Here is a 24,262-nt window from a genome sequence, read left to right as displayed (position 1 = left end):
TTGAGAATGTATACCCCAAGCCCCAAATTGCACTTCATAACTGTTTAGTGATCCACTGTTGCATGACTCAGTAGCCAGTGGTTCAGATGTCCACAAAAGAAGGCGGGAGGCCTGGGTGATAGATTTGGAAAGAGCAGCTGGAGAATGGCTGCTACCCCTGCACTAAGCACTGTTGCAACGGCTGCTACTTTGCTGCACACTCCACTGTGCTCACTGAAGATGCTGACAACAGGAGAAAATCTAGAAACTTACCAGAGAATCGCAGAATATTTTGAGTTGGATCATCGAGCTCAACTCCTGACTCTACACAACACCAACCAAAATCTATGTCTGAGAGCATTGTCTAAACACTTCTTGAACTCCAGCAGCTTCAGGCTGTGCCCATTACTCTGGGAGCCAGTTCCATGGTGAAGGTTCTCTGGTTCTCTGGTGAAGGACCTTTTCCTAACCTCCACCTGACCCTCCCCTGGCACAGCTCCATGCGGTTCCCTCAGGTTCTGTTAGTGTCACCAGAAAGCACAGATCAACGCTGCCCTCTGCTCCCCTCATGAGGAAGATATGAGAACAGGAAAACAAAAATCTCCATTCAGTGTAATTGTGAGTGTATGGGTAGTTCAAATGATGAAACAGAAGAAAAGGAATCACCCTTCCTTCTCAATCCCATTTCTTCCTTCTCCTCCTCTCCCCTGTTCCACGTGCACCCTCCCTTCCCTTGCTCTAGCTGGTGCTGGTGAAAGCTCGCTGGCCCAGTAGAATAACATTCCTGTATTTTGGTGGATTTGAGTTGTGCTGGAACAGAGTTGAGGTGTCCCACGGAAGAGCCTAAGCACTGCAAGGACTGGCTGAGGAGCAGCTGGCAGCTGCAGGGCAGGAGGAAGGAGCTGGAGGCAGGCACTGATCTCCTCCTGTGGGACTGGAAGGTTCGATAAAGATCAAACACCTTCATTGAACGCCCAGGTTTCTTGAGATAAGATTTATGGAGCTCAGCACATCTAGTTGCTCGTCTGATAAAGAAGGTTTACAGTCAAACAGCATAGCTAAGAAGGATTTTTCAAGACTGAACACTGTGGTAGAGAGGTTAATGCTATTATGGATTATGGTAATTAGGTACAAAAGCCTTCCTAACTCACACAGAACTTGTCTGCCATGGGTACACTCTATGTCATGGTTTCTCTGAGTGTATTTCTCTAGATGTGCCCCTCTTTCAGGAAGCATTGCTAGGCAAAGTCTTGCGCTGCGGGTGCTGTGACCGCAGCAGGCTCTGTGATGGATGCATGACGAAGGAAAACAGAAACCGAAATTTGAAATAAACAAAAACAAAAACAAAAAAAACAACCGTTAACTGATACAACGCAGCAAAATGAACTTTGTTAAAGGAAAAGAACTATTAAAAAAGGAAAGTGTTCAGGAGCGAGGCGTGCGTGCTTTGCCGCGGACTGGATCCCCTCAAGGAGGCAGACCAACCGCAGCCCCGCGCTCCCCTCACTCCGCACCCGGCTGTCTCCGCCTTCCATCGCCACGACCGAAAAATCTTAGCCCCTCAGCCCCCGGCCCCGGCGGTTCCGCCTCCCCGGCCGGCAGCTCCCCCGCCCTCGGAGCATGCGCAGAGCTCGGCCAGCTCTGCCGCCGCCCCCGCTCCCCTCATAGCGGCGCCGCCGGGAGTTGAGTGAGCCGCCGCTGTTCTGTGCGCTGGCTCTTTCCTCGACGGCCGAGCCGGAGGTACGAGGGGGCCTCTTTCTCTTTCGGCGGCTTCCCGCTCTCCTTTGTGGGCCCGAGCGGCGCCCCTTCTCCGGCGTTGTGTGAGGAGGGGGTGGGGAGCTGCGAGCGTGGTGCTGGGCACGGCGGGCGGGGGGAGAGACCGCAGTGGGACGGGCGGGGGGCCCTGGCGGGAGGAGAAGCTGCGTGGCCGGCCGGCCTTGCCTGCGGAGGAGTGATTTCGCCGTTCCCTGTGGTGGAAACAGTGTGCGTCCTCCGCTCCCGCGGCGCCCCGAGCAGCCATTTCGTGGGGCTGCGGCGTGCCCGCCGCTGGGAGCCCCTCCCGAGGGCTCGTCCGGCCGCGGTGACCGAGCGGAGAAACAAACGCTGTGTGCTTTGGCATCCGTTCTCCGCCTTGGGTTCGGGGTTTTGGCGTGCTACTCTTTCCCGTTCGGGCTGCGGGTCCCTTGCTTGCTTCCTGGTCAGCACCCCTGTGTCTCTGCCAGGGGGTTGGGCGTTCGAACCGCCTTCTGTTTGGAGCCGGAGGTGGAACGGATGTGTTTGTGTGAGGTGGAGGTGGAACGGATGTGATTGCCTTTGTGGGCAAGCGAGCCCTTCCTCAGGTCTGAAATGGAGGCAGCACCTTCCCGAGTTTTCCTCTGTAAGGAGGGCAACGCTCGGAGGCCAATTAGGTGGTATCAGCAGGAAAACGCCGGGTGGTTAGTGCTTGCAAAACAGCTGATGCCTTCCTGCTGTCTCAACCTGACCTTCGGGAAGTCACTCCTAAGCTTGGAGAGGGAACTTAACCTCACAGCTTTTGAGCTGTTCTGAAAGCCAAAGTTGCTACTTTAGTGCTGGTTTTGTGGCTTGTTCTAATCTCCCGCATGAGCTGCTGGCACAAATTACCTTTACTCAGCCCACTCCAGCTCCTGGTACTGTCTGTTGCCAGTTTCAGAGACAGCGATAGCCACAGATTAGATGTCAGCTAGTTGTCAGCCTGCCTTCAGCTGTGTGGTTTTCAACCCAACAAATGTGTTGGGCTGACCATCGTTCTGCAGCCAAACCTGCATGTCACCAAACTGCACCTACCGATGGGACTCCCTGCACAGAGCCCGAGGCTGTCACGAGTGCTGCCTGCCTGTTGGTTGGGCGCTGCCCTTGGTCAATAGGATCTGCTTGACCAGGCAGCCTGCTGAAGGTCCTTCTGGCCTGAGGATACTTGGAAACAGGGTTTTCTTTCCTCTTTGCTTTTGTGCTTTTCATGAAAGCTTCAGGTTACCATATGCATTCTTTGTGTGATGTAGGAACCTGTAAACAACTGGGAAATGGTTCTGCTGCCACTGTGGGTTCCTGAGGGAGGACAGGAGGTGAGCAGCTCCGTTGTGTGGCAATTAATTGTTCCCCAGCTCCTGTCTGAAGCCATTCCAGTGGCTGTCCAGACTTTGTGTTCAGACTTGTTATTGCTGTGAGTCACGGATGGATTCTTCCTGAGTTTCCTGACGATGATGGTAGCTGCTAAACGGTCGTGTTTTGAACTAAATACGGTACTTTGGGGGCATCTCATGTTGCCTAATGAGATGTTAGGTGCTTATTTAAGTGTTAGAACTGTCTGTGTGGAAATTGAAAACGCTCCTTTGTATGTAAGAGCAACAAAGCTGGTATGCAAGGAGACGAGAATGCAGTCGGTGGTGACCGTTATTCCAGTTATTTATTGGAAAACCAAAAATAGCTTCCAGTGAGATTTTGAGGAGGAAGCTGGCAGGGCAACTCTTTGGGAGCTGTGACACACCCTTGGGTTTGCAAACTTCCAGCTGGGGAGGGAGGTGGCCTGGGTGGTGATGAAGTGGCAGGGTAAGCTGCTGGAGGGGTTTCTTTGGTGACTGGGGTACCAGTGCATTTAGCACTGCTGCTCCTCATAAAGAAGAAAAACCTTGAGATAACAGTCTGTGATGAGTGTTAGTGGTGATCGCCATGCAGGGTGAGATTGACCTGTGGGGGAATGGCCCAGCTGGAAGCATAATGCCATGAAATGGTCGCCAGAACCAGAGACCCAGCAGATGCTACAGTGGGCTCAGCCTGGGTGCCATTTGTGCTGCTGTGAATATGATGCTCTGTGTAGCTTTACTGGGGATATAACTCTAAAATGAAAGAGGGATATTTAAGTTAGTTGTTAGGAAAGAATTTTTTCTGTCAGAGGGTGGTGAGGCTCTGGCACAGCTGCCTGGAGAAGCTGTGGTGCCCCATCCCTGGAGGCACTCAAGGCAAGGAGGGATGGGGCCCTGAACAACCTTGCCTGGTGGGTGGCAGCCCTGCCCGCCACAGGGGGATAGAACTGGATGATCTTCAATATCCCTTCCAATCTAAATCATTCTATGCTTTTAGCAGCAGAACGAGGTGGCTAGGGAATGCTTACCTGAGCAGGCATTTTGCCAGACTTTGGCTTGCATTTGCTGTTACCCATTTTGATTGAGCAAAAGCATTTGCATTGATGGCATTCAGGTCAATGCTGCCTTAAAATGGAATCTTAAACTCGTGTTAAATGTGAGTGCTTAATTTTTAACAGTTCTGGGTCTGGGTTATATTTTGTTTGCTTGCAATGACCTGACAAAAAATATCAGTTGCAAATAATGAGGAACGCGTGGCCCGTTCTGTTGGGGTAGTTTAGATCTTTGTCGCACTTTGGGCTCTCTTTGGAAATGTTAATTGTAGTGTGACATGATACTTGAGCTGTTGGGCGCTCTGCTGAACAAGTAGAAAAGCTGTTGATGACATTAATGTTATGTGAAGAGACATCTATTGTGTTACTGCAGCATGACATTAAGCATCAGCTTTGTTTTTTTTTTTTTTTTAATCAACTTAGTATCTGCATGTAAAGTAGCAGCTCAAGGTTTTATGCAGCGGTCACTTCCGGTCTTGCACAAATAGGACCTCTAACTTATCTTTGAATGAGATAATTGATCTCCCAACCAGAAGCTTTTCACAGTGCCTCTGGTAACTGCGTTAATGTTAATTAATACTACATCTTAACTTTCAAAGCTTTATCGTGTTCTTATTTTCGTTTTCTGCCCTTTCCTTTGCTCAGTTAAAGCGTTCACTTATTCTGGGGTGAAATGTCTTAACTACTCTTCTGCAAAGTTCTGTTGACCTCACTGAGACCTTGAGCAAAGGATCTCTCAGAAGTGGAATTTTCTAAAGCCTCTCTGGCACAGATCAAGCAGAACTGCGTGCCTTCCAGGATCACGTGAAGTGTTTTTGCTTCATTGCTTCCTGTTACGTTGTCACAGGGCTCTCTCCTCATCACATGATGGAGGGAGACTGAAGTCTGTGGATTTCAAAACCCACCACTGTCTAGGTCTGGCTGGTTTGTGGTCTGTTGCTTCTCTTTGTTACATTTAATATGGTACAAATGGACGCAAGAAGCCAGTTCTCTTAAGTGACTTCTTAATAGGAGTGTTAGAAATGATGAAAGCCTTTAGATAGTGTGAAAACTTCTGAGCCCTTTTTTCCTCAGTTGTATGTGAATTACTGTCCTACTTGGAAGGTGGAACATGATTAGATTTCCAACTTAATCCTCATCATTGTTGCAGTACTTCCTGAGAAGCTGTTCTCTGTGCAGGCTTTCTCATGGCTGCGACCTAAACTCTAACAGCACTGAGTAAGCAAAGCCTATTATACACGGGCTATTAGTGATAATAGATTAAATGGTTAGTCTTAATGAAATTTGTCTTCAGTGCTTTGTATCTGTAATGCTAAGATTTACAGGTCACAGCTTGCTTATTTAGTGCTTTCTCTTTCATTTCTGTTTTAAGCTATAATGCTAGGCAAATTCCCGATGGCTAACCCTTTCTTTGTCTTTCTCCAACTCAGTGAAGCTGCATCAACATGTCTCTCTATCCTTCCCTGGAAGATCTGAAGGTGGACAAAGTTATTCAGGTATGGCAGGCTTTCAACTGAAGGTGGTTTTGGTAACAATAACGGTCCCATTGATATTTAAGACAGGGAGGGGAGAACTACTGGATTTCATATTTTACAGTCTCTGAAAGGGAAAAGAAAAGGTAAAGTGTCTCAGTCTCACCTGCATTTCTCTGTGGGGGCAAAGGATCTTTTGGAACTGTGGGAGCTGCGTTGGTATTTCTCTGTTCAGCCCCACGTGCCCTGCATTGTTCTGAGGTGAAGATACAGTCAGTTGACAGCGAACTTTGATTGAAAAACGAAACCCAATCCTGCCTGGACCTGATTATGTGCTCCTTCAGCCTTTTGAAGACCAGCTGCCAGTGTTTATATACCATAACTAAAAACCCTCTGCTACTTAACTTTTGTGACTGCTGAGGTAATGGAAGTAGAGTATCTCTGTACTGAAAGATGTACTGTGTCCTCTGCAAATCAGTATGATTAAAATGAGGCTCTTAAAAACAAAACAAAACAAAAACAACAACAACAACAAAAAAAACCAACAACAACAACAACACCTGTTCTTACTGTACAGTGTTAGAGTTGGAGGCTTTTCTTCTAAGTACTTTTGATATTGGTAAATAGGTAAATAATGGGTCATTTTTGCTCTTCTTAAATGTGGCCTCCTGGAGAGAATAGGACTATGAAGTCTTCTATTTTTTAAGCATTATTTCATTAAAAAAACAAAAAACATTCAGTAATTCAGTCATCATGTTGAATTTGGTGATTTGTGTGTCCTGTTTGGCATTGTATTTCACTACTTTGAGACTTAACCACACCTTTAACTTTTAACATCAGTAGCAATGTTAAGGTGGCTGATTCTGTTCTGAGTACTAATAGGTCTCTGTAAGGTAATGTTTTTGACTCTTTGTGGATGCTCAAAGCTAAAAGAGAAGCACATCAGATACTGTGAGAAGAAAGGGAATTGGCTTACTTTAAAACAGTCCCTTCTGTTTGTAAGCCAATAAGCATTATGGAAACTAAGCTTAGCACACTTGTGTGAAGTTGTGCATTTGGGAAGATAAATAATTTTGGTAAGTACCTGCCTTTCAGAAGGTATGGAAGTAGTAGCTCTGAATTGTGCAGAGCTCCACTTGCAAGCTGCAAATGGTTTTGGCAGAACCCGTGAATAATACTTCTAAATGATGAAAAGGTAGAACTGCTGGTATCTACTTGAAAAAACCTACTGTACTTTCATATAGTACTGGATGTGCTTTTAAACTTCTAAGTTTTAAGCTTTGGCAGTCAAGCTTATGCATTTTTTTGAAGATCACAGGCTTTTTAACTTGCCTAATGACAAAACTGGAACTGGGGCTGATGGTGAAGCCTTCCTGTGTTATTAGAATAGCTCTGTCTCTCAGGAAGGTTCGAGTTCTTGTTGAAGTAGTACGATAACACAGCATATTGTGTTAAATACTTCAAAGAACATGATTGCCTTCAGTACTTGAAGTTGAATGGCAATTAGCATATAAAAAAGAAAATGCTTGATCCACTGGCTGCATAAGGAACATCTCTTATACAAAAAAGATCCATGATAACATATGAGAGTTTCCTTCCTTTTAGGCTCAGACTGCCTTCTCTTCAAATCCAGCTAATCCAGCAATCTTGTCTGAAGCTTCTGCTCCTGTTCCTCACGATGGAGGTAAGGTCATGCTCTGTATAGTATGCTAATGTTGCTGGTACCATTTTAGCTCTCCTTAACTCCCACCTCAGCCACTTGCATCTACTTGTTTACAAACACATGTGGTAAGTTTCAGACAGCAGCATGAATCTGAGCATCTTCCCTCTGGAGCATATCAGCTTGCTTGGAAATGAGCGAGCACGGATCTGTTAATAAAGAGCTCAGGAAAATGGAACTTTGTTGTCATGCTTTCTACAGCTTTTGGGGTGAAAATGTATGTTGGAAAATGCAGTGGACCTAAAGCTGTCTGTCTCACTTCTTTTTATTCCCATGCTGATGTGCATCCACAAAGATGCACAGATATTCCTGAGAATCTGTAAGTAGCGTGACCAGCTGCAGTGCTGGAACACAGCAGTCAAGGGTGCTGGTAGTGCAGGTATTAAGGCTTGGTGGATGTGCCTTTGTCTCCAGTTGTGCTCTTGGAGCTGGTGTGACCTAAGTGATTTTAAGGCTGGAATTTGTTTAGCTCATCAGAGACCAGCCTTAGATCTGAGAAAATGAATCAGACCAGAAAGAGCTGAAAATGTCACCTGAGCTAGCATCATCAGATCAGATGCAAGTTTGCTTTGTGGGTCCCTTTTTAGTAGCATTCTTTCTGCTGCCTGGCATTTGTGTTCTCCTGCAACTTTTGTGCCTTTCATATTGCTGATCAAATGTCTTATTTTGACGTCAGCTTGTCTGCAAATTCCTCAGATGTTGTGTATGGCTGAGAAATGTTTAATTGCTTATTAGATATCCATTCTGTTGGGGCATATCGACAGTTTCTAGGACATGCCAAGCCCAAAGGGACTCCCTCAGTCCTGTTGGAGGCAGGAGAATGTATGTCGTCCTTATTTAGAGATGCTGGATGTTTTCTGCTGTTTGGAGTACTCTCTTACTTTGAATTGGAGTCCAGTACATCCAGCAAGATGCATTCTGCAGTTATCTTTTGATGAAGAACAAAAGACAAAAATAAGGTGTTGCCAAAATCATGTACAGCTTTCATTCCTGAGGGCTTGGAGTGCAAGCAGAAGGCAGCCACAGAAGAAACAGTCATTAAAGGCTTGCTGACTGGTATCACTAAACCAATTCTGAAATAATTGTATCTTCTTACGTGAAACAGATTGTGAACTTGTCCCTGAATACTTTCAGTTGTCAAAAGTACCTTGGTTAGATAAGAATATCTTGTAATGGCCTTTGAGTTCTTTCACAGGAAGGGTAGCTGTCAGTTTCTGGTCAAATGTGGGTTCTTAAAATAGTTGTACGTGTACCTGTAAATGAACCCTGGAAACCTAATTGATGTGTATCAATGAGCCTGCTTGCTTTCATAGTTGCCCCTTGTAGCATTTTGCCCTCCTAGAAGCCTTTTCTGTCACCCCTCTTGTCTCAAGGGCAGGTAGATTTGTGAGAGTCCTGCTGCTTGTTAAATGGCACCCTTTAATCATCTGTGAAACATGAGTGGCATCAAGCTTACTTCTGGAGTAGTTTGACTCAAGATCTGACAAATCTCTGCAACTTCCTTTTTTCCCCATCCCCTGCCACCCGCTTCTCTCACAAGAGGATTGTCCCACTGGATGTGTCAGGGGCCGTAGTTCTTTCTCTGTTGGTAGGAGCAGCGTGACTAAGAAGATTTCCACTTGGAGCTGTGAGGGAATGGCAGCAACTTGCTCATGAAGAGCATAATATTCAGCTTTACTCGTGTGACTTTTCTGGGGAGAACTTTTCAAGACCTGTTGGTCTTTTCAAATGCCTGTTGGTTCCATGAGTATCTCTTGCACTCAAATAAAATAGGTTAAAATATCATAAGATATCAGTTAATGTACATGTGAATAATACGCTGTTCTGTTTAATTGACAAGTATATTAATTTCATGTTTCTCCTCACTTAGGCTTGTACCCCAGGTTATATCCAGAACTTTCTCAGTACATGGGTCTGAGTCTCAATGAAGAGGAGGTGCAGAGAAACTTGCCGGTTGCTCAGCCACAAGGTGTAGGTACCAGTCAGTGATGTTTCAGAAACCACAAGTATAAAGACTGAAATGTTTGTTAACATTCTAGGTAGTAGATTATTGTTTGTGTTAAGTACTACAGTTAACTAATTAATACTTTTTCTTAAAAAGTCATCTTTTCCTCCACTTTTAAACTATTTCCATTTTGGAGGGGGGAAGAAAAGAGCTGATGTTGTGATTTAATTATTTTTAATCACTTGCCATAAACTAAGTTGTCTGGCTGTTTTGTTTTAATCAGCAACTGGTAACGCGACCTCCTGCTAATTATATGGTAGCTCCAGTGACTGGAAATGATATTGGAATCCGCAGGGCAGAAATCAAGCAAGGCATCCGTGAAACAATTTTGTGTAAAGATCAAGATGGTAAAATTGGACTTCGCCTTAAGTCTGTTGACAATGTAAGTAGAGCAGCTTGCTTTTGCCAGGAGAAATCCTACTGCTGGATTAAATTGGTAGTTAAATGTGTGTATATACATACATACACACACACACACAGTGTATTATATATATAGTCAGAAAGTAGTCTCATGCATAATGCTCGGTTATCTGCAGTCAGAATTTGAAAGTCCTCCATTAGCTCAAACTAGAGCATGGACTAGGGTCTACATTCATAGCAGCAATATATTTTCATATTTTACAGCACCTGAAGAATATCTGTAATTTTCTTTTTCACTTTGGAGAGTAGAGGTGGGTACTTAGCAGTTCAAGACTTAGCTTTATGGAAACTCTGGGAGGTGCTTAAGTTTAGCAGTAGGTGGAGTAATGCATGTGGCTTAAACATATATTCTTCTAATAGATTTTTAGAGATGTTAATAGAGTTCTGCAGTATGCTATCTGTGAGGGAATTTAGGATAGCAAGAGTGTCATTTTACTTGTACGCAAGGAATAATTTCAGAGTAGCTGTCTTCTAGTTTCCCTTAGCATGAGAAGATACAGAGGATTCCAGTCTGCTCTGAAGTTTCCCTCCTTTGGTATTGCTCGATTCTCAATGTAGAAAGCAGTACTGTTTTGTTGACTTTGGTTTTTTTTTTTTTTTCTTTTGTCCAGATTGTGTAATTTGAATGTACAAAAAAACCATTGTATTCAGGGCTTCAAATAGGGTTAAATTGATTCTGCATTTCTCCTATCCCAGAAATGCTGGAGTTTTCCTAGGAAGTACTGTGACTTCGTTCTACTGCCTGTCCTGTCGCTCCAAGAGGCGTCATCTACTTTCTATATTGACCTGCTCTATCTGGGTTTTAGGGTACTTTGATTAGGAATTAGTGGTATTGGGTTTGTTGTTCTAATGCTTCTGTTGTTTGTTTTTACCTTTTTTAACAGTCTAGCAATTCTTAATTGGTGGAAAGTTGAAAACTAATGACGTTGACTAAGAGGGAAAACTATGTGGAGCTCCTAGCACTGCTGACCCATTTCTCAAGCAGCATATAGGCTGTCTTGCACAGGAATTCTTGGTCAAATCTGCAGGAAGATGGGCAAATTTAGTACTAGTCTGTATGAGGAGTCGCTCAAACTTTCTTTGCTTCCACCCTGCCCCTTTCTTTTGCAGGGAATATTTGTCCAGTTAGTACAAGCAAACTCTCCAGCATCTCTAGCTGGCCTGCGGTTTGGAGACCAAGTTCTGCAGATCAATGGTGAAAACTGTGCAGGATGGAGTTCTGATAAAGCACATAAAGTTCTGAAACAGGCTTCTGGGGAGCGGATTACAATGATCATTCGGGACAGGTAATGCTAACTGCAAGTGCTCCAAGATGGGTGGCAACCACTTCTAATTCTGTGAGGTTTGGGTTTCTCCTCTCTTGAGAAGCATTGTAGACATGGTACACAGGCAAACAGGTTCTGCTTTCTTCACATAGATCTCTAGAAGTGTTTCCTCTTGTGGCAAATTGTACAGATCATAATAGCAACTAACTTGCAAACTTCCATGGCATCCCTCATCTTGGTGTGATGAGGCCTGATGTCTTTAAGGTAAATGATGAGTGCTAGCACAAGTTTAAATTCTGAATTCACAGTTTCTCTGCTTCTTTGACACAGCTTGGCTTGTGCTTATACCAGTTGAAGAAGCAATAGTAGGTAGTGTTGAAATATTCATTGTACTCATGTGTTTAAAACTTTCATTTGCATTTTTACTTAGCATCATAGTCTCCTTCTGAACTTCATTATTTACCTATGAATTTGTGACATGTTTGTTACAAGTATGTTTGGTAAAGCAATAGGGGTTTTAAAATGGCAATTGGATACGTAGTCATAATGGTAGTGGTGTTGGCAAAGGTCATAATGGCAAAGATTCTGCATGAAGTCCATAGGTTGAGAAGATGTATCATATGCAGTAAGATGTATCCATGCACTAAGTAGGCCTTCAGAAGCTTTCTCAGTGTTACATTTTTAAGAATGAAGATTGACCTCAATGGCAGCGTAAGACTTTTATTGTGTTAAACTGAAATACAGTGATAGTGTATTTCCCTGCTGCATAATGCTTCTGTGCCTGACTTCCTACCCTACTCCTGGATTAAAGTGGCCTGCAGTATGGCAGCATGTGGTAATACTTGTATGCTTGAATGGCTGTTTGTGTGGCTGGTTGTTTTGATGTGTGTGGTTTATTTTCAGTTTATATCTATAGAAAAGGAAGAACATAACAGGTTTAGAAACAGTCTTACGTGTGTAAAGTATGGCTCATACTTCAGTTATATGAACTTCTGGTGAGTTGCAACTGAAATAGTGTGTAGTTCTTCCTGTGGTTTAGCAAACTGAAAATGCGTTTTTACATTTTATAATTCCTTTATTTCCTGCAGGCCTTTTGAGCGTATTATTACTATGCATAAGGACAGCACAGGGCATGTTGGTTTCATATTCAAGAATGGAAAAATAACCTCAATAGTGAAAGACAGCTCTGCTGCAAGGAATGGACTTCTTACTGAGCACAACATCTGTGAAATTAATGGCCAGAATGTAATTGGACTGAAGGTAAGATAAGTACTGCATGGCTGATGTAGGGGGCACGTATTTTGCTGTGCAGTAACTCTCTTTTGCAGAGGGAAAAATGATATAGTGAATGTATATAAAACACGATGGTAACTTGATCCATAACATGATGGGAAACACCTGCTTTAAGGTGTCTTTGCTGCTTATTATCTACTAATGGGGAAACTCCATCTTCTCTGCATCTACCTGTTACACTTGGCCTTCTGTTTTTAATCTTTACTGGCAAAATGTAAGGAATGTTCTCTGTCAACTTGTATCAAGTTGTAGTAGGGTGCCTGTATCCCTTCCCCAGGCAGTTCCTGTAAAGCATAACTCCACAGGTGCTTATGGATTGGCACAGTGTGTTAGTGATTAGGCCTGGAGGTTAAAACCCTGAAGTAAGGAGCCATGTATCTCTGAACGTGTCCAGAAGGAGCTCCTGAACTCTGCTTTATTAGTCATCTTGAGTGATGTTGCTCATACAATTTCTTGTTCAATAACAGGACCCTCAGATTGCAGACATCTTGGCAACAGCTGGAAATGTAGTGACAATTACCATCATGCCTTCAAGTATTTATGAGTATATAATAAAGAGGTAGGTAACAACCAAACAGAGCAGCCAGTGTTAATTATACTCAAATTGACAACTGCTAGCTTTTGCAGGCTAAGTAAAATGTAACTCGGGCTTGCCATGCGAACAAGCTTGACAGAAAGTCTGGTTAAGATGGGAAGTCTGAAAACATGCATGATATGATGACTTGCATCAGACTGGGGTGTTTTGGTTCTGTTTTCAAGCTGTTCCTATGGCAGTGGTGCTCCTTTGCTTTTTCTTTACTTCCAAAACCCTCTTCTAAGCACAGTTAGACTAAGTGCCTTGAAGTACAAGTCTTTGTTACCTTAGAACTAAAATACTGTTTCTAGTGGTGTGGGAGGCCAGTATTTTTAATTAAAGAGATAGCAATGACAAAGATACAACAATCAATCTTTTAGACTTCTGCATCTGTCTTGCACAACTGAGCTCCTTCTCCTTTTCTTTAGGATGGCAACAAGCATCATGAAAAGCCTCATGGATCACTCTGTTCCTGAAGTCTAAACTTGCCTCATGCATGTGTGTGTACATGTATAATGAGAGTTCTGCTCGACTTGGCCTATTATACTCAGTGATTTCTTTCTTCTGCACATGAGCCTTTCTGGAGGCCAGGAGAAGTTATGCTGTGTCAAGCACTTGCATCTGTCATGGCTGGGAATGTTGCAGTTCAACATATCTCGTTTATTCGCAAACTGTAAAACTTGTAGCCTTATATGCTTGACAAATGTGAAATTCCAGTTATGTTAGACTTTTTTTCATAGGTCTCTTCCTTAGTTTACTACTTTGATAAGCCATGCAACTGAAGGAACCAGATGTAACTTGCAAAGTTAAGTGTTGTTAACTAGGGCAATGCTGTGCTTTGTACATTTAAGAAAAAAACCATATTTTTACTGCTTTCTGTTTGCAAGAGTAGATTTGATATAGCACGTTAGAAGTATGGCTAGTAGTAGCTTATGTTCTTTGTTTTAGTAAATACTGTTTACACAAGAATGCCAGGTAGGCTGAATATAGCTGAAGGCATCCCTCACTAAGTATAATGAAAAGTAGTGTACAGATAATCAAATCTTTTTATTACTTGTTATACAAATTGTAACTAATATGCTTATCTCTCGCCTTAACCAAGTTCTTAAGGATTCAGAAGTAATGACAATAAACAACTGAAACTTTAGATGGGGTGTGCATGCTTAATGAGACCAGCTAAGATGGGCTTCATTCATTAAGGCCAGTTTCAGCTGGAAGCGAAGACAAGCTAGGAAATAAGCTTAGTTAGGAAGACATTACAAAACTTTAGTGCCAACGAAGTTGAAATATATTAAAAATACAGATCTCACATGTTTTGCCAACACATACTTATTTTCTACCTTCTGTTTAACATGTAGAATAGAAGTTCCTATTCATCAGCAGTACTAATTGTGTAGTTCCAGTTGTGTGCAGCTCACTAAGTATTCTGGGGCTGGAGTTAACTTTCTCTGAAGTGCTTCCAGGTACACTGGGGTTTAGATTTGTGTTGGGTGCTGATAGCCTGTGTGTGTTTGCTAAGCAATGCCTGCAGTGCACTGAAGCCTTTTGTTTTTTCACTCTGTGTTTGTGCAGTAGGTGGGGGGTGGGCAAGAGGCTTGAAGGGACGAGAATGGGATTGCTGACCTGAATTGAGCAAAGAGGTATTCTGCACTGTCTAACATCGTGCTTAGCAATAAAACTAGGCAAGGGGAAGAAATGCTTCCTGAACTGCTGCTTGGAGATACCTGGGCTTTGGTCTGCTAGTAAGTAGTGGTGATTGTCTTTACTAATTTTTTTAATTTTTCCCTTAATAAGACAACCAACATGAATCTGTCTTTTCCCCTTCCTTTCCAATCCATCCTGCTCTGTGGCAGGTACCAAACTCGGTGGGGACACCAGCTGAGGGGTGGTGTGACCTGCAAGTTTAGGTCATAGGCATGGGTTCAGCTGAGTCTTTAAGTGTTCTGAAGTTAAATGCCAAGTTTAGCAATTTGTTTCCCTTGTCATGCTCTGTTGCAGGCACTAATTGTGTAAACATTAGTCCTTTAGGTACCTTATTTGCTTGCTTGTTCATTTAACTGAAGGGAATATTTCAAAAGGGGAATGCAAAACACTTGAAGAAAGCAGACAGTGGATAGCTACAGGCTATGGGGTCACTGTATTAGCACACACAGGTAGCTGTGGGTTTTCCCATTTGCAGAAGCGATGCTAATATGCTACTGCAGTGGCAGTGGAATGCATTCTGGAGCCTCTTTAATTGAATTGTTCAGTTAGTAATGATCAGGCTGACTGTGACTGGGGTGAGCTCTTAGTGGCACTGATTAATGATGTCACACAGCGTGTTATGATTCAGCCTTATGGGGGTAGGACCTGTGACTTCTAGCAGTGATCGTGAGGTTCCTAAGAAAGCCCCGGAACCTAAGATGGTGTATAAGTGAATACATCTGTTCCTTTATGTCTCTTTAGACAGATGAAAACAAATTTTAACAGCAGCCCTGGAGATCTGCAGAAAAACCCTTAATATGCTGTGTAGAGGGCCCTTTAGGGACAAAGGAGGGGGCCTGTGTCCAAAGCTTGAGTAAGAGAAGGGCATGAAAAGTGGGAGGCTAGTAGTAGTCAAGTTCTTTTGTGCTTCTCAAGGCATGCCAGAGTGCAACTCTAAGCTGCCCAACTGCAGAGTAGCAGGAATGGAGTAGAAGAGCATTATTACCTTGTGAAACAAGTTACAAAAGTTTTAAACTCCTGCAAGAGCTGGGTGCAGAAAACCCAGTGAGCCAGGGAAGAGAGAGAGTGGAGGTAAACGAGCAAAGACAGGCACAACTGAAGCAAAGCTTTTAACAGGCTCTGCAATTCATTGTGACCTTGCTCAGTGCTTTGTAGAATTTGGGTTTCTCTGCCTTTTTGGCTACATGTAGCTGTATTGAGGAAATAAAATGAAAAAACAGCAAGCAACAGCCAAACATTTTAAGGCAAGGTTAAGCAAATCTGGAAACAGCAGGTACAGTATATGGCTTATCAGTTATATACTGAAGGCACATGTAGCAAAAGCTTCATGCAGCTGAAGCAAGCTTAAATTATGTTGTAATAAAAAAAGGAGGAACTTAATCATAAAACAATTATAATAATTCCAAGGAACCAGCTGCCCCCTGAAACCTTTGAAACCCAGGCACTACGGCTAGAAACAGACTCAAAGGAGTGATGGAAATTCCAGGGATGCATCCTGAACACACTGACAAGGCAGTTTAACATCAGCAATAAAGAACACCATTAAAAAAATATTCCTCGTGAGGGAACAGAACCACAGGTGGCTGTTACTGTAATATGCCCCAAGGGCTGGTATTTGAAGTCTTTAACCTCAGAGTAGCCCCTTGCAGGGAAGTGTATTCTGAAGTCCTACAGAGAAAAATAAGCCCAGTACAGCACCACTTTACCCCTGGGTTGCAGTAATAAGGGCTCACATAAACCCCCAAGTTAGACCTGTACTCAAGAATCTTTGGTATGAAACTTGAATGCTGTACTAGAGCTGAAGGAAGCTGAGAAGGCCAAATAAAACAAGGTGAACAGAACAGATACAAGGCATTAAAAAGAAATTACAAGGTATTAGTATTAGGGGAAAGACTGATATATGTATAATATGTCAATATCAAACTTCTCCACAGTAAGGGCTCATGATTATCTTTGGTTCCCTTTCAGACTGATGTGTGAAGGCTGTAGTTTTCAGTGTGTTGTTTGTTCAATAATAGGAAAAAAAAACACCTCTGCCTTTGCAGGTAGCTACAGTTGGAGACTACATAGTAAAGCAGACTGACCCCTGCTCAGACCAACTTACTGCCTGAGCTGTAAGTGTTCAAAGCAGTGTTTACCATCATATGCATCTTTGGTAGGAAGGGAGATGTACATCCATTGTCATGTTGCAAGTATCTTAAATCTTTTAAAGAATGCAACTGCTGCTTCTTTAGAAATGGTTCAGACAACACACTACAACAGTAACTACCAGTTAGGAGCTCTTCAGTTACAGAAAAATAGGTCTTTAATGTTATCTCACATCATTAGACAAAGCATTTTTGGTAGTTTATGAAAACCCAATACATACATTATTGAAGTTAAGAGCTCTCAGTGAAGTCACCAGAAAGTTGTGGTTGAGCAAAGCTTCTTTTCTGGTTGAACTTCAGTAGCCATCATTGCACACAGTTAAGTTCCTTTAAAAGGTTTGGTTTAAAATGAAAGAGTTCATTTAAACAGCTGGAGGGAAAGGCACTTAGTATTGCAGTTTCCAGAATATAATTTGTTTGTCTTCCCCTCCAGTAATAACACTGTTGCACTGTTCATTCATCCACATGGAAGTTACAGCACCTGGAGGAAAAGAAATAAAAGAAATCAAACCGGACACAAGTCAAGAGAATGGAACGTATTTAAGGCAGTTTAGGATCATCAATCAGTATCTTGCATTACACTGACAGTACATGCAGTACTGTAAGAAGAGCCAGCTTGTATCCTGTTAACCTTCGTGACCTCTTGCTACACTGCCTCAGCCACTTAGGGAAGAAGAGGCGAACTGTAAGTTGACATGTACAATATAGAGCACAGTAGCATAAGGATTCACTGGGAAAGGGGACAGGCTTGTCTAGAAAGTTTTTCACTTTGCCCTTTGGGCTTTTTGTATTGTAAGTATGTAGCCCCTAGCAGCTCAATTTAAAGATTCTCCTGGCTACAGACTGATCTCTGTACAGCTCAAATTCCAGAGCTTCAGTTACCATTAGGGGGAAGTTTGAAATAACTATTCATGACAGCAGCCATAAAAGCAAACTAAGTAAAACTAAGTTATTCCTCCCTTCTTGCAGTTTAGTTGCTAGCATACTGAAGGACAAGGCAGGTACATATGAGATGTCCACAAACACCCATCCAAAATAACTTTATCACAGTCTGTCTAGGCTGTGAGTCTAACAATTAACTTTGCTAATTAGAAAACACCAATGCATCTGCCTCTCTTCATTCTTGCAATAACACTGGAAGAGTACTGCTGTTTATACTTCCTGGGACAGAAGAAAGAGGTACATGTAATATCACGAGCCACCGAGTGGAGCAAATGATTCTCAAAATTGGTCAATATTAACACAGACAGAAAATAGGAAGCTTCCAGGTAATTTGAGAACAAGAACAGCTCAGGCATACCTGCATGTCCTTTGATTCTTTCAGTAACTTTTCCATTAAGGAGGTCCCAAGTCAGTAATTCACCAGACTGACTTCCTGACAAGACAGTATTTCCATCCCATCTGAAGCACCTGCAAAGTAACTGTTCATTAGTACACTAAACTTCTGTATACAAGCTGAGCAATTTCAGACTAAGATAGAACAAATTGGAAAGGCTACTGCCAGTTTCCTACTTCAATCTTCATCTGTTTACATGACACAGCATTGTATACATTTTAGTTGGTGAAAAAAAAAAAATAGAAGTATTAACTGACTGCTCTTTATCTTTCAAAAGCCAATCTCTTCTTAGCTTACACAGAAAAGGAGCTTTGGAAAATAAAGGTTATTGACAAGTGATGCAAGTAAGAGAACTGGCCGCTTGCTAAAAACATCAGTTCTGGAAGAGCCAGTTGGTGCTACAGCTAAGCAGCTCTTCTTAAACACCATCTTTAACTTGTATAAATAATAGAATTACTTCCTTAAACAGTTGTTTCTTTTATCCCTTTTTGAAAAGCTTGCCTGGAAAGCACGCAAAAGCCTTTGCACTTAAGTGCAAATTAAGTATTTTGTTAAATCCAGTACCTTCAATTATCACACAAAAGTTATCACACTTTTCTTTTTGCTATGGCAAAAAGAAATGCATTGAGCATCTACATTTAACTAAGCTGGCCATGCAGCTTCATAATCCATATGGATGTTCTCAGGATTACCTTTGTGGCTCATCAGCAGTCACAGAAGATATAAGCATTCCAGTCTGTACATCTATTACCTTAAAACAACAGTCTTCTCCTGCACTGAGTAGATGTCTGCCATCTACACAAGAGAGCAAACCATGACAACAAACAAAAGGAGCATGTTTAGATAGACAGTCCCAGTTATCATCACAGTCTGCAGTATGGCATGTTGGCTGTGATAGGCCTGACCTACTTATTTAGAGAAAATGTACTTTACATTGTCTGCAAGCATACAATGATAAACACTGGTCTACAATCTAGACTACTGGTTTACAGGTTGTTATGGCCTTGCATCAATTAAAGATTTCTTTAAAGCAGAGAAGCATGTCATAGAATCAGAATGACTGAATTGGAAGGGACCTTTAAAGATTATCTAGTTCCAACTACCCTGCCGCAGGCAAGGATACCTTCTGGTAGATCTCACCATTCCCCTTAGACTAGTAATTTTAATAACACAGCGCATTACATGTAATCAGGAAACTCCCAGACTTATATGTTAAAACTGAAATCCAACATACCGGGACTAAAAGCAGCATCAAACACAGTACCAGAATGACAAGGCAACTGGTGTAACGCTGTTGCTGTGGTAACATCCCAAACACTAATGGTGCCCTCTTTGGTTCCAGATGCTAGTATAGTGTTTGAAGCAGTAAGGTCGATCGTATTTACCTAGGAAGTTAAACATCCCATGATTTTCCTGTTCTTCCATGTAAGCTGTCTCAAAACAAGTTTTAAATATACACAAAAAAGTCCATCAGCCGTTCAGATGCCATTTTATCATCAACGGATTTTGAATTTAATTCTGCAACATCTTTAAGCACAGTTATTACTGAGAAAATGTAAAAGGCAGCTCCCTTTAAAATATCTGAAAAACGTATTTTAAAAGTACTTCTTTGTAGAAGAGGAAACACAAAGCGACATTTCCTACTACTTTTAGTACTCATACTCTCAACATAAATGCAAAATTTTACCCTTTATCAGAAAGAACCAATGGCTAGAAATTTCTTTTAAAAATACCCTTGGACACCATTCTTCATTGTTACAAGAGTAACATTAGATGCTATAAGAAAAAGTGCACAGTTACATGTGATTAACAGAGTGTGATTATACATTTACTGTGAAATTCAGCAATGTGTTTTGGAGTATGTTTAAAAAAAACAAAACAGCAGTAACCCAATTCTTTTTATTTGTTTGCCTTTGGAAGAGTTTCATTAGGAAGCAGTAACAATGAAAATACTGAAAAAAAAAAAAATCCTCACTCTTGAGTTTTCAAAAAGCAAAAAAGGAAACTAACAAAAACCAACTCCCACTCTGCTGTCCACCTCCCCCAACCTTGAACTCTGTGCAAACAAGCTGACCAAAGCAAATAAGAATAAATGAACAAGTAAACAAAATAAAAACCACAAAGCAGAACTCTTCCTACTGTCGCTTTCTTCCTTAAGAGCAGACTTGTCAGCAAAGGAAGCAGGGGATGCTGGAGAGCAGCACGCTCATCTTAGGCAAAGTTATGCCAACAAAAGCCAACGAGACAAAGCAACTCACCGCCCCAGAAACACCCAAACCCCAAAAGAGAAAAACCGCACAGCAAAAGGAAACATCACCCCAGACAATCCTCATACTTTAGTTGTTTGTTAAACTGAGAGTTGAGATCACGTGATACAATCTCAAATCTGGTACTGCATCTCTGTCAGCATACTTACACTAACATCGTGCTCTAGCTCTGCAAGCAATTCAAAACAGTTTCTTTTATTGCTCGATGTCTCTCCAGGTACACATTTCCACACCTACAACACAGACATTAAAGTTTGTTCAAAGCAGCATTAGTAAAATTGGATGAGTTTCTCCACTGCTTAATGCCCACATTACAAGTGCTGCTTGTGTAACTGCAGGCCTCATCTGTGTGGCAAAACAGCAATTGGCACCTTAAACTGTTTACGTTAAGCAGAGCAACACCTTAAATATGACTGTGCTGATTCCCAGTAGGTTACCAAGGTGCTGTATATCACACCAATGAATGGGTACTTACCACAAGGCTTTGGGAAATTCTTTCCTATCTCTAACTTCCTAATTATTTTTATTAAAGTAACACTCCAGCTTTGAAACACAGTTGAGGCAAGGCTAACAAAAGATAAACTACTTGTACTTATTCTATTATACTATTTGTAGTGACTTATAAATATTATATAAAATTATTCATGTATTTATTACTAGAATATAACAGCCACATCCACTCCAATGCATGCCTCTGGCCAAATATTAACTGCTAGCAATAAATAGCTACTGAAGTATTACAAACTTGTCTACAAACCTTTACAGTGGAATCCCAAGATGCAGAATATAAACACCCTTCTAGCCAACAAATCTTGCTGACAGCATCATCGTGTCCCATTAAGATGTCCTGCCGTCTTCCAAATGCAATTGAATAAAAATATCTAACGGGAAGAGATCATGAAAGTGTTACACCTTCAGGTAACATAAACAGTTTTCTCTGAATTGATGAAAATAACTTTTTTTTTCTACAGTTTTTAACAGGAACCAGACTAAAAAAAAAAAACAAACAAATGTAGAAGTACAGATACTGCATTTTATCAGTGATCTTCTGTATCTATAGCCATAATTATAACTACCAAGGTACTCAATATAATTCAGCAGAGTCAGCAGGAAGTAAATACTCACATATTATTGTCCCATGAAGAACTTATGACAGTGGTATCTCCTGGCAAGATGATACAAGATGACAAAGCCTGTAGAAGAAGAGGAAAAACAAAGCAGTGTTCTATTTCTGACCCTCAAAGAGAAATACCTTAACGTGGTTCTGGAGAACAAGGAGCATAGTAATCTTTTCTGTGTGCAGCATTCTGGTGTTGCATGAATGTTAATTAAGAAAAACCTTATGAAAAACTCCAGTAAATACAAAGTTAACTCCAAAGTTGGGAAACACAGGCACAGCCAATGGATCTCCTTTTTTCAAGTACTTCACGTATGTTGCATGTGATTCCACACTCAGGAGAAACCGAGCCAGCTTTTCATCTTTCAAGCTATGTCAATTCTATATGAAAACAGAAACCTGAAAAAACAGGTTTTCTTTCATGTTTTCTCCTCTCCCCCCCCACGACAGCAACTGTGCTCTGCTCTTTCAAGCAATGGATGTAGCCATGTAATTTCTATTATTCTCAGCAACAACAACAACAACAAAAAACAACAACAAAAAAAAAACACCACAACAGTAACAACTTCTGTAAGTATCATCAGAAAAATGAACAGCAATCTGTTCTTAAAAACATTCTAGCAGGCAGGTGGAATGCAAAGAGATTATAGCTTCTGGCCTTGCTGCAACACATCAACACTGAAACTACCAAGGGGGCAGGAGAGAGCGAAGAGAAGAGAACAGAAAGGTACACAACCTCCTCACTAGTGACTAACTTGGACTAGGATTAAGTGAAGGGCTCCCTTTTTACAGCATCAAGAGGAGCATACCATGGCAGGCAGCAGTGTCTTGATCTTACAGCTTCTTTGGGGATGTGCTAGAGTATACTATGGCTTCTATCTGGGCAACATATCTGCTTTCCCTTTCCCCTAGAGAGGAGGGTACAGAGGAGTGTTAATGCACCCTACTATCTTGTCTCAGTAAATGACTCAGAAAGTGACCCAGCTCAGGCCCCAGCGCTCAAGCACAGAAAATAAAACACAGAATCCCTTTCAAAGTTCTGTTTGAGAAGCACGTTGTTCAGAGGTTGCTGAGATTATCGCTCACGAAGCAAGGACTGCTAAAATTCACACAGCTAAGATTCCACTCCCTGTCCTTTGCATTCTTCAGCTGACTGACTGACAGACTCCAAACACTTTGAGTATGACTTGAACATGGGTACAATTCAAGCTTTGTTTCTGGGCTTGAACAACAATTCAAAGCTGTTTGGAAAGACCTGTCTGCTCATGCCAGTGTATCTTAGTCTACCACAAGACCTTCTCTATATAGCAGAAAACTCAGAACATTATTAACACAGAAGAGAAACATTTAATGCTCCCTTGCTGCGTTCAAAGAATGTGTTCTCCCCCTGGACACCTGAAAAGCAATCTCAATTCATTCTGCTAAATTATCCACATATCATATAACTGAGGAGGAGAACACACTGAGCTACACCAAAAGACATTTCTATGAGTAGCTTTCAAAAGATTCCTAATGATGTTTTTATTTTGACAGCAACTTACCATGTTTGAAAAGGACACACTTCTTTGGAGTGTTTTGGATTCTTTGGAAAACATCTTCAGAGTTGAGTCTGAGTATAAAGAACAATACTACATGTAAAATGACTGGTTTATATTACAGAAGATAAAAATTTTGTATCTGTTTGAAGATTCATATATTTAGTTATAAAAATCAGGCATGTTTTTTTCAGTCTTTGAATTAATAATCTAAGGAGATAAATTAACACCTTCACAAGCCCACATGTGGACAACATCGAAATCCACGGACATCTATAACTTAAAAAATATAAAATAAAAAAAAAATTTCATACTTCAGCTATTTAATTACAGGAAATTATCTATTTGGCTTCATTAATTTCTATAATAGGTGTCTTGGAAACGTCAAAAACCAAAAGCAAACAGAAGTACTGACATTTTGTTTGAAAACTTCAGTATTTGTAAGAAGCAATAGGGCAGAAAGTGAAAATGAGTATCTTACATTTGGCAGAACATTGGGGCCATGTTCCTTTAAAAACCCAAACAAATGAGAACTCAGTGATTCTGGAAGAAATACCCTTGAACACTGCCTCAATTTTGCTTCCAGTGAAGGTATTCTAGGGATTTAATCTTCACATTTGAAAGTTGTGTGCTCTTTTGTTCACAAAGCATCACTTGGTGTTATAAGTTTGTATTGAAGCATTTGCACTGCAGGTTTGAGGAAATACCTGCAATAATACTCACCTTGGGATGTGGTGAAAACAGAAGACCCATTGCAGGTGACTGCTATTCCAGTAATTGCCCTGTTAATACAAATAGGCTCATCAGTGATTTCCTAAGTCTTGAAACTTACCCACAATACTACAAATTAAATACTGCTGAAATCTGTTATTTGATTTCTATTTAAAAAGTTAAGATATTCAATGAGATTAAAAATACTGCAGTGGTGAGCAACATGCCCACATACTCAAATATACCTCACTATCATCAGTACAGGTTCCCTATATTGTTCTGCAAGAACTTCAACCTCGCTGGAAAGGACAAGCCCACGTGAAAGGATTAATGGTTTCCCATTCAATCTTCCCAATGTGGGATTAGCTGGGCTTTGCCAAAGTTCACCTGAAGTTGGGCTGCTTGGTGCGCGGCTCCCTAGGAACCCATCAGAACACCAGTGTGGTGCCTGGATTACCTTACTGCCCACGGCTGGAGACATTACAGACTCCTCCTAAGGAGGCAGCTCTGGGTTGTGCAGATGCTGAACTTTCAATTGGCTTAAACTTTCAAATTAAATGGTAT

At 41.6% G+C, this 24,262-nt stretch overlaps 2 protein-coding genes across 3 annotated transcripts in view; one reads left to right on the top strand and one right to left on the bottom strand.

Annotated features, from left to right (window-relative positions):
- Positions 1 to 1,612: 1,612 nt before the first annotated feature.
- On the top strand, positions 1,613 to 14,028 carry LOC122155219 (syndecan binding protein). 2 transcript variants are annotated; one of them, XM_042809051.1, is made up of 10 exons: positions 1,644 to 1,719; positions 3,000 to 3,062; positions 5,563 to 5,628; positions 7,210 to 7,288; positions 9,195 to 9,295; positions 9,553 to 9,711; positions 10,860 to 11,035; positions 12,103 to 12,274; positions 12,775 to 12,866; positions 13,310 to 14,028. In XM_042809051.1, the coding sequence occupies exons 3-10, from the start codon at positions 5,578 to 5,580 to the stop codon at positions 13,362 to 13,364; spliced, it is 885 nt and encodes a 294-aa protein (XP_042664985.1). In that variant the 5' UTR covers positions 1,644 to 1,719; positions 3,000 to 3,062; positions 5,563 to 5,577; the 3' UTR covers positions 13,365 to 14,028. The 2 variants fall into 2 exon arrangements, with proteins under 2 accessions (XP_042664984.1, XP_042664985.1); XM_042809050.1 differs by lacking the exon at positions 3,000 to 3,062 and having other exon boundaries at positions 1,613 to 1,719.
- Positions 14,029 to 16,867: 2,839 nt separating this feature from the next.
- Positions 16,868 to 24,262, bottom strand: part of NSMAF (neutral sphingomyelinase activation associated factor) — a 38,504-nt gene continuing 31,109 nt past the window's right edge. The window contains exons 23-31 of the mRNA XM_042809049.1: positions 23,711 to 23,769; positions 22,994 to 23,061; positions 21,461 to 21,528; positions 21,093 to 21,216; positions 20,485 to 20,568; positions 19,303 to 19,453; positions 18,761 to 18,863; positions 18,033 to 18,142; positions 16,868 to 17,213 (exon numbers count right to left, since the gene is read on the bottom strand). Of these exons, the coding sequence (XP_042664983.1) occupies positions 17,119 to 17,213; positions 18,033 to 18,142; positions 18,761 to 18,863; positions 19,303 to 19,453; positions 20,485 to 20,568; positions 21,093 to 21,216; positions 21,461 to 21,528; positions 22,994 to 23,061; positions 23,711 to 23,769 (862 nt within the window). The 3' untranslated portion in view covers positions 16,868 to 17,118. The remainder of the gene's footprint in view (positions 17,214 to 18,032; positions 18,143 to 18,760; positions 18,864 to 19,302; positions 19,454 to 20,484; positions 20,569 to 21,092; positions 21,217 to 21,460; positions 21,529 to 22,993; positions 23,062 to 23,710; positions 23,770 to 24,262) is intronic.

This window comes from Centrocercus urophasianus, unplaced genomic scaffold (assembly GCF_019232065.1).
Source record: "Centrocercus urophasianus isolate 14NV4802_14NV808 unplaced genomic scaffold, USGS_Curo_1.0 seq_11, whole genome shotgun sequence".
Lineage (NCBI taxonomy): Eukaryota > Metazoa > Chordata > Aves > Galliformes > Phasianidae > Centrocercus > Centrocercus urophasianus.
This window is presented reverse-complemented; position numbering and strand designations above follow the sequence as displayed.

Coding starts and splice junctions, on each gene's coding strand:
- LOC122155219 (XM_042809050.1), top strand. CDS start 5,578: ATGTCTCTCTATCCTTCCCTGGAAGATCTGAAGGTGGACAAAGTTATT. Junction 11,036..12,102: donor ACAATGATCATTCGGGACAG/GTAATGCTAACT, acceptor TATTTCCTGCAG/GCCTTTTGAGCGTATTATTA. Junction 12,867..13,309: donor TATGAGTATATAATAAAGAG/GTAGGTAACAAC, acceptor CCTTTTCTTTAG/GATGGCAACAAGCATCATGA.